Source organism: Scyliorhinus torazame, chromosome 21 (genome assembly GCF_047496885.1).
Source record: "Scyliorhinus torazame isolate Kashiwa2021f chromosome 21, sScyTor2.1, whole genome shotgun sequence".
Lineage (NCBI taxonomy): Eukaryota > Metazoa > Chordata > Chondrichthyes > Carcharhiniformes > Scyliorhinidae > Scyliorhinus > Scyliorhinus torazame.
In genome coordinates, this window is record NC_092727.1 from 126,971,327 (window position 1) to 126,980,118 (window position 8,792).

The following is an 8,792-nucleotide window of genomic DNA, read 5'->3' on the forward strand; positions in this document are numbered from 1 at the left end:
ATGATTATGAATTAGTTCATAAATCAAAGCTTGGTTTCCGACATCAGTTTCAGCCTGTGAGGAATAGAAACTGGGGACATGAGAAATACTCAAGTGGTAAAAGTAAAGGTGATCTGATGGGAGATAATAAGGAGAGTGTACCTCAGATTAAAAAAGAAATCCAGGAGAGTGGAAGAGACATGAAAAGTTTCAAATGTTTTCACTGTAATAAACTAGGCCACGTAAAGTCACAGTGTTGGTGGTTGAAGAAAAGCACTGGGAAGGCTGATGTCGTAAAACAGGATAAGACAGTGGGGTTTGTGAAAGTAATAAAGGAAAGCCCAAGTGAAGCGAAGGAGGTGCAAAAGATTGTACAGCCTGATCAAGAGGTGATTGATAAGAAGGTGCCAGATCTCTTTAAAGAATTTACTTGTGTAGGTAAAGTTTACTCGTGTATCAGGAGGAGCAGGTAAAAAAGTCACAATTTTAAGAGACATGGGAGCTAGTCAATCTTTAATGATAAGAGATGAGGAGTTGTGTAGTTTGGGAAGAATGTTGCCAGAAAAGGTGGAATTCGGGGTTAGAGGAGTTCCATTATATAAGGTAAGGTTGGAAAGTCCAGTGGTGAAGTGGTAGTAGGAGTAATAGTGAAACTATCTTGTCCAGGAATACAGTTTATCTTGGGTAATGATACAGCTGGATCGCAGGTGGGAGTGATGCCTACTGTGGTTGATAAGCCAGTGGAAAATCAGTCAACTGAAGTGTTGAAGGATGAATATCCTGGGATTTTTCCGGATTCTGTGGGAACAAGACACAGGTTAAGACAAGAGGAGAAATCAAAGAGTGGAGATGAAGTTGAAGTGCAATTATCAGAAACGATTTTTGATCAGATGGTTGAAAAAGAACAAGAACAGGTGGAGGATGAGGCGGATATTTTTAGTCAGGAAAATTGGCAGAGTAACAACAAAAAGATGTAGAAATAAAACGGATATATCAGAAGGCATATACGGAAGAGAAATCTGAGATTATACCAGAGTGTTATTACCATAAAAATGATGTCTTGATGAGAAAATGAAGACCTTTACATATGCAGGCGGATGAAAAGTGGGCAGAAGTTCATCAAGTAGTATTGCTGGTAGGGTATAGAAAATAGGTGTTGCGAGTTGCACATGAGGTACCAGTGGGAGGTCATTTGGGAATAAGGAAAACTCGAGCTAAACTACAAAAACGTTTTTATTGGCCTGGACTACATAAAGATGTAGTTAAATTTTGTCAATCATGTCACACATGTCAAGTGATAGGGAAACCTCAAGCAGTGATAAAACCAGCACCCTTAATACCCATTCCAGCATTTGTGGAACCTTTTACAAGGGTCCTAATTGATTGTGTAGGACCGCTTCCTAAAACAAAAAGTGGGAATTAATATCTTTTGCTGACTATAGTGGATGTGTCTACTAGGTTTCCAGAGGCTATTCCAGTACGTAATTTTACAGCTAAAAAGATTGTGGAAGAATTACTTAAGTTCTTCACTAGATATGGACTACCGACAGAAATATAATCGGATCAAGGATCAAATTTTACCTCAAGGTTATTCAAAGAAGTTATGGATAGCTTAGGAATAAAACTATTTAAATCAACTGCATGCCATCCAGAATCACAGGGAGCGTTAGAAAGGTGGCATCAGACATTAAAGACAATGTTGAGGGCTTATTGTCAAGATTATCCAGAGGAGTGGGATAAAGGAGTTCCATTCATACTGTTTCCAATTAGGGATGCACCTAATGAGTCAACCAAATTCAGTCTTTTTGAACTAACTTTTGGTGATGAGGTAAGAGGACCACTTATATTGATTAAGGAAAAATTGGTGAGTGCGAAATCAGAAAGTACATTATTGGATTATGTGTCAAATTTTAGGGAACGATTAAATAGTGCAGGTGAATTGGCTAGACAACATTTGAAAGTTGGACAAAATGTGATGAAACGGGTAGCGGACAAAATCCAAAGTTCGTAGTTTTGACTGTGGAGATAAAGTTTTAGTGTTGTTACCAGTGGAAAGGTGAACCTTTAAAAGCTAGGTTTTGTGGACTTTATCAGATTGAAAGGAAATTAAGTGAGGTGAATTATGTGGTAAAAACACCAGATAGAAGGAAGACTCACCGAGTGTGTCATGTGAATATGCTTAAAAGGTACTTTGAAAGGGAAGGAGTCAAAAAGGAGGAGGTTTTAATGATTCTAACTCCAAGTGACGAACCAAATCCAGATGACTCTGAATTTGACATACCTCAAATTAAATTGGAAAATGAGGATGTTCTTAAAAATTGGAATACATTGTTGAGGTACCTTTCAGAGGAAAAACGGACTGACCTGAAAGAGTTATTGATATCACATGGGCAAGTTTGTGGAGATAAATTGGGAAGTATTAAAATGGCTATACATGATGTAGATGTGGGAAATGCTGTTCCAATCAAACAACATCCATATAGACATAACTCTTTAAAATTGACACAGGTTAACAAAGAGATTGAGAGTATGCTTAAAAATGGCATAATTGAAGTGGGTTGCTGCCAATGGAGCTCACACATGGTATCAAAACCAGACGGTACCCAACGGTTGTGTGTGGACTATAGAAAGGTTAATGCAGTTACAAGAACGGACTCTTATCCTATCCCACGTTTGGAGGATTGCATTGCGAAAGTGGGACAATCGGCTTTTATTTCCAAATTGGATTTACTTAAAGGTTACCTTTATCCGAAAGGGCGAAGGAGATTTCAGCTTTTGTGACTCCAGGTGGTATATACCAATTCAAAGTTATGCCATTGGGCATGAAAAACGCCTCAGCCACATTTCAATGGTTAACTAACAAAGTCGTTTCAGGATTACCCAATTGTGCAGTATACATCGCCGATCTGGTAATATTCAGCCAGACATGGACAGAACATTTAAAACATCTGATGGAGTTATTCAATCGACTTCAGGAGGCGGGTTTGGTGATAAACCTAGCCAAAAGTGAATTTGGAAAAGCCCAAGTCACTTTCCTTGGCCATACAATTGGACAGGGTCGAATGGTCCCACGGGGTGTGAAAACAAAAGTTCTTGGGGAGTTTCCAATACCCTCGACACGACAGGAAATAATGCGATTTCTTGGTATGAGTGGATTTTACCGGACATTTGTACCGAATTTTAGCAGTGTGGTCGCTCCACTGATGGACTTGCTCAAGAAGCGCAACAAATTCCAGTGGACAGCGGAGTGTCAACAGGCATTTGACGGCCTGAAGGCTGTGTTAACCACTGCTCTGTGTTAGCCATCCCAAATTATACGAAACCATTCAATGTTGCGGTTGATCCAAATGATGTGGGTGTAGGTGCGGTGCACTACAAGATGACGACGAAAGGCGAGAGCGGCCTATTGGTTATTTTTCAAAGAAATTGAATTCTCACCAGAAAAAGTATTCCACGATTGAGGAGGAGACTTTGAGTTTGGTGCTGGCTTTGCACATTTTCACATTTATGTGACCAGCAATCCCTCTGACACCGTTATATATACTGATCATAATCCGTTGACATTTTTGGAGCGATTCCGGAATAACAATGCCAGGCTGTTTCGCTGGAGTTTATTGTTACAGCCATTTCATTTAAAAATAGTACATGGGGCAGGAAGAGAAAACGTGATAGCCGATGTTTTGTCACAAATATGATGAACGGAAGCAGTTTCAGTTGGAGGAAGAAGAACGAGAGAAAAAATGGACTATATTATTATACCCGGTTGCGTGTGTTGTTTTTTAAAATGAAAAAGTATATTTACTGTGTCCATTTGTTAAAGGATAGTGAAAAGGTGAACAATGAAACCATCTTGAAGTTGATGGGGTTTTTTTTCTTGGGGGGAGGTGTCATGTGAGAGTGCCTTTAAGAAATGGGTGTTTCAGAAATGTACCTTTAAGAAATGAGTGTTCATCAGTGATGTCAGAGTGTGGTGGAGCTGGTCTGTCTGTCAGCTTTTTACTTTTGTTTTAGGCTGTTTGCTGCAGGGTGTGTTTAGTTTAGGTTTCAGTGTTGGAGCTGAAGCCAGACAGAACAGGTGCACTGTTGATCTCTCTACCATGAAAAGACTATCTCTTGATCATTTGGTGAATTCAGAATTATAAATGTTCTCAGTAGTGAATGTAAACCTAATGTGCTTCTGTTAAAAGGTGTTTCTTTTGTCTTCTGGATGTTGTTTTGGAAGTTATTAAGGATTACTTAGTGTTGTATTCTTTGGTGGTTGTATTTGAATTAATGGCTGCTGAGACGTTCACTGTTTGAGTTCATAGAATAAACATTGTTTTGCTTTAAAAAAATACTTTTCCATTTCTGCTGTACCACACCTGTAGAGTGGGCCGTGTGCTCCCCATACCACAATCTATTAAAAGTTGTGGGTCAGGTGAATTCCATGATACACTTTGGGGTTCTCTAAACCCTGGCCCATAACACAGTGGTTAGCACTGCTGCCTCACGGTGCTGGGTCACTGTCCGTGTGGTGTTTGCACATTCTCCCCGTGTTTGCGTGGGTTTCACCCCCACAACCCAAAGATGTGCAGGGTAGGCGGATTGGCCATGCTAAATTGCCCCTTAATTGGAAAAAATTAATTGGGTACTCTTTTATAAAAAAAAATAAAAAATAAAAAATGTTTAAATAAGTAAATTAAGTGACAGGATGTGTAAATTCATCATGGTATATACAAAGATATCTGATTTCATTAATTAATTTTAAATCTCACTTTAGCTGTCTTTAGTACATGTGCAGGGTAGGTGGATTGGCCACGCTAAATTGCCACTTAATTGGTGGGGGGGGGGGGGGGGAGAGCTGTCTTTTTAATAGTATTTGTCTGAACGATGAATAGGATATGATTCCTTCTCACTCCCAAAACAAAGAGTAAAAGTGATGTTGAGGAATGGGACAACAGAACTGTTGGGGAGGGAGTTCCAGGATTTTGACCCAACAACATTGAAGGAACAGCGATATCTTTCCAAGTTAGGATGGCGTGTGGCTTGGAGGGGCCTTCCAGGTGTTGGTGTTCCCATGTATCTGCTGCCCTTGTCCTTCTAGGTGGTAGTCGTGGGTTCCTACAGTGCATCCTATAGGGGATTTTCACAGTAACTTCATTGCAGTATTAATGTCAGTCTACTTGTGACGCTAATAAAGATAATAATTAGATGGTACACATGGCCGCTACTGTGCATCAGTGGTAGAGAGAGTGAATGTTTGTGGACGAGTTGTTTTGTACTGAATGGTGTCAAGCTTCTTGAGTGTTGTTGGAGCTGCACTCATCGAGGCAAGTGGAGAGTATTCCATCACACTCCTGATTTGTGCCTTGTAGATGGTAGACAGGCTTTCAGGAGTCAGGAGGTGAGTTACTCACTGCAGGATTCCTAGCCTCTGGATCTTCTGTTGTAGCCACTGTATTTATATGGCTAGTCCAGTTCAGTTTCTGGTGAATGGTAACACCACGATGCTGATAGAGGGAAGTTAAACAATGGTAATGTCATTGAATGTCAAGTGGAGCTGCTTGGATTCTCTCATAGTGGAGATGATCATTTCCTGGCACTTGTCAGCCCAAGCCTGGATATTATCCAGGTCTTGTTGCATTTGATGTGGAGATGCCGGCATTGGACTGGGGTGGGCACAGTAAGAAGTCTTACGACACCAGATTAAAGTCCAACAGGTTTATTTGGTATCACTAGCTTTCGGAGCGCAGCTCCTTCATCAGGTGAGTCACTAGTGATACCAAATAAACCTGTTGGACTTTTAAACTGGTGTTGTAAGACTTCTTATTGTTACATTTGGATATGGACTGCTTCAGTATCTGTGAATGGTGTTAAACATTGTGCAGTCATCATGACATTATGATGGAAGGCAGGTTGTTGATGAAGCAGCTGGAGATGGTTGGACTTCAGACACTACCCTGATGAACTTCTGCAGTATTGTCCTGGAATTGAAATGATTGACCTCCAACAACAATGTCTCTTTATGCTAGATATGAGGCCAAATAGTGAAGAGTTTCCCCCTTGATTCCCATTGACTCGTTTTGCTATAATTCCTTGATACCATACGCAGTCAAATGCTGCCTTGATGTCAAGGGCAGTCACTTTCACCTCACCTCTGGAGTTCAGCTCTTTGTCCATGTTTGAGCCAAGGCTGGTACGAGGTCCGTGACCTGCCACCTTTGCTGGGTCTTTCCTGTTGTTTGGAAGTGGAGATTGATGGCTCTTCTGTCTCACACTTGGCAATTTCAAAGACTTAGTACCAGATCAAAAAACAGATTACTTCCAGGCCAATCTTGCTGGGTGGGTGCACATTCTGTTCCCTTCACCTGTGGACTATGACCTAACGTAAAATAGCATTAGCCCACACTGCTAAGCCATGATAGGATAGGTTCTTCTGGTAACATTGGGTTTATTGGATTGCCTGATAGCAGCAAATGCATAAAATTCAGGCAAGAAGGTGCAGGCACCTGGTTGAGACCTCATCAGATTTTCCATCCAAAGATTTCTGTCACTTCCAAATCCCTGCTCGCTCCTCATACGGTTGAGAGTTCTTGCTGTACACTCATTGCTGCAATTGCTAAAACATTGGTCACTGCATTTCAAAAAATCATGGTGTACTTGAAGCTCTTTGAGATGTTTGAGGAGACTGATGAGCACAGATCTTCTAAGATACAGGCTTCCCTCTCCACATTTTGTCAACGCTGAGGTGTTGGTCACAGCCCTGATCTGGCAATGTCTTTAATTCGTCACCAGTGAACTGCTTGTCTGCAAGTTACTGTGTCAGTCTTCATCATCTTATCTCTTCAATTTCAGAGCTTTTTTGAGACTCATCCTGCCCCTGCTGCAGAACGAACCATTCAACAGTCGTGTGAGAATGTCCTGCTGAACGGCGCCTGGCTAAAGCGCGACGCAGAAGCTATCCAGCAGTTCTTGCTGCAACGCAAAGGGGCGCAGCCCACAGTGTGATCGAAAAACCCCTGAGCCGCCATCACCCCACTGCCTTGCCACGGGGAGGGGAGCTTGAAAGTATATTTCACGGCCAGAACCTGTCACCTATTAACAGTGGTTGAAAATGAATGTAGTTCATACCTCATTTTAAAAAGAGAACAGAAAAGCTACTGGCACTTGATATGAAATGTGTTGTTTGGAATGACTTGTGTGTGCAGACAGTGGCATGGCACAGTCTTATTATGACATTACATTGGTGACAACTTGGAACACTGAAGCAAGACTGCTGGTTATATTGTGGTAATGTAATTCCTTCCCTCCTCTCTGGCCAAGGCGAGTTAATTCTTATTTAATTATTTCTAGGCCTCAGTTTAACCGTTGATGTCCTTCATAAAGAGGAAGAAACATCTCAGTAACAGCCACATCGAATAAAAATAGGATATATAAATAAAAAAACAATGTATTAGAGCTTTCATTTTTAAAAAAATGGGTTAGGGACCTTTATGAGAATAGGATGCATGAATTTCTGGTGTGTATACCCAGGGCCATTTTCACTGTTAAATTGCAATTTAGCACAGAAATAAATTGTTTCAAAGAAAATATATAACTTTAATACTTGAAACAAAACTGATGAAATAAAGCCCCTTAACCTGGGAACACTGCTCGAGAATAGCAACAAAAGTAAGTCCTGATTCCTTACATATAACCATTTTGAAAGCCTTAAAACTGGTACAAACTGGCATGTAATTGGAGGTGGAAGGGAGTGCAAAATGTCTGTGTATATGGTAGAATTAACTTGAGAGTGAGAGAGCCGTGTTGTACTAACCCTAAAAATAAATAAAGCATTCAGAAGAACAGGCTGTACCTCATTTTAACACACATCCAACGTATAGTGTGGCTTCAGTTCACTTGGAGAAGGTCATCAAACTAATTGTCAAACTGCTTCCCTGAAATACTCGTTGTGCTTTTTGTTTTAAAATACAGTTGGTGTTAATAAAAAAAAATGTCAAAGTGAAATGTCTCTTGCTTTTTCTGCATGATGCGGTATCAGGTTCTGTTATGTATTAAAATTTGAGTGCAAATAAAGCGGGATTTCATTTTAAGGATTCCAATGAAAATGTGGACCATGCACAAAATATTCTAAACATGTATTTCACTGAGGCCTGGACCAGGCACTTGTCTGACCTACACAAGGAGGAAACGGGAGGCAATTTAGGTAGGAAAACATTTGTTTTACTTTTTTAATATGCAATAGTTGTTGATCAGCTCCTTTATTTGCACGATTAAATTGGAGGTACACTGGTGGGGTAGAAGAATTGGGAACTTACACAAATCTGAAGGCAACAGGATGAATTGAAGTTTTAAAAATAAAAAGCATTTCAGTTCCTTGACTTTATTATGAGGTAAAAAGTTATCCCTAAACCTTTGTAAATCATTGGTTCGGCCTCAACTGGAACACTTGTGTTCAATTCTTTGCACCAAACTTTAGGAAGAATATCAAGAACTTGGAGAAGGCGCAGAGGAGGATTACTAAAATGCTATCAGGGATGAAGAACTTCAGTTATGTGGAGAGACTGGAAAAGCTGGAATAGCTCACCTTGGAGCAGAGACAGTTGAGAGGAAATTTGCTAGATGTGTTCAAAATCATGATAGAGCAAATGAGAAACTGTTTGCAGTGGTAGAATAGTTAGTAACCAGAGGACACAAATTTAAGGTGATTGGCAAAAAAATCTGAAGTAACATGACACATTTCATTACACAGCCAGTTAGGATAATTAACTGTTTGGGAAAAGTCATGGAAGGAGATGCAATAGTAGCTTTCAGAAGGGGTTTTGGATATATAC

The 8,792-nt window shown here is 40.3% G+C and overlaps 1 protein-coding gene across 1 annotated transcript in view; it reads left to right on the forward strand.

The window, feature by feature from the left end:
• npepps (aminopeptidase puromycin sensitive) overlaps positions 1-7,965 on the forward strand; it is a 318,075-nt gene extending 310,110 nt beyond the window's left edge. The window contains exon 23 of the mRNA XM_072487504.1: positions 6,814-7,965. Within this exon, the coding sequence (XP_072343605.1) occupies positions 6,814-6,966 (153 nt within the window). The 3' untranslated portion in view covers positions 6,967-7,965. The remainder of the gene's footprint in view (positions 1-6,813) is intronic.
• Positions 7,966-8,792: the final 827 nt, after the last annotated feature.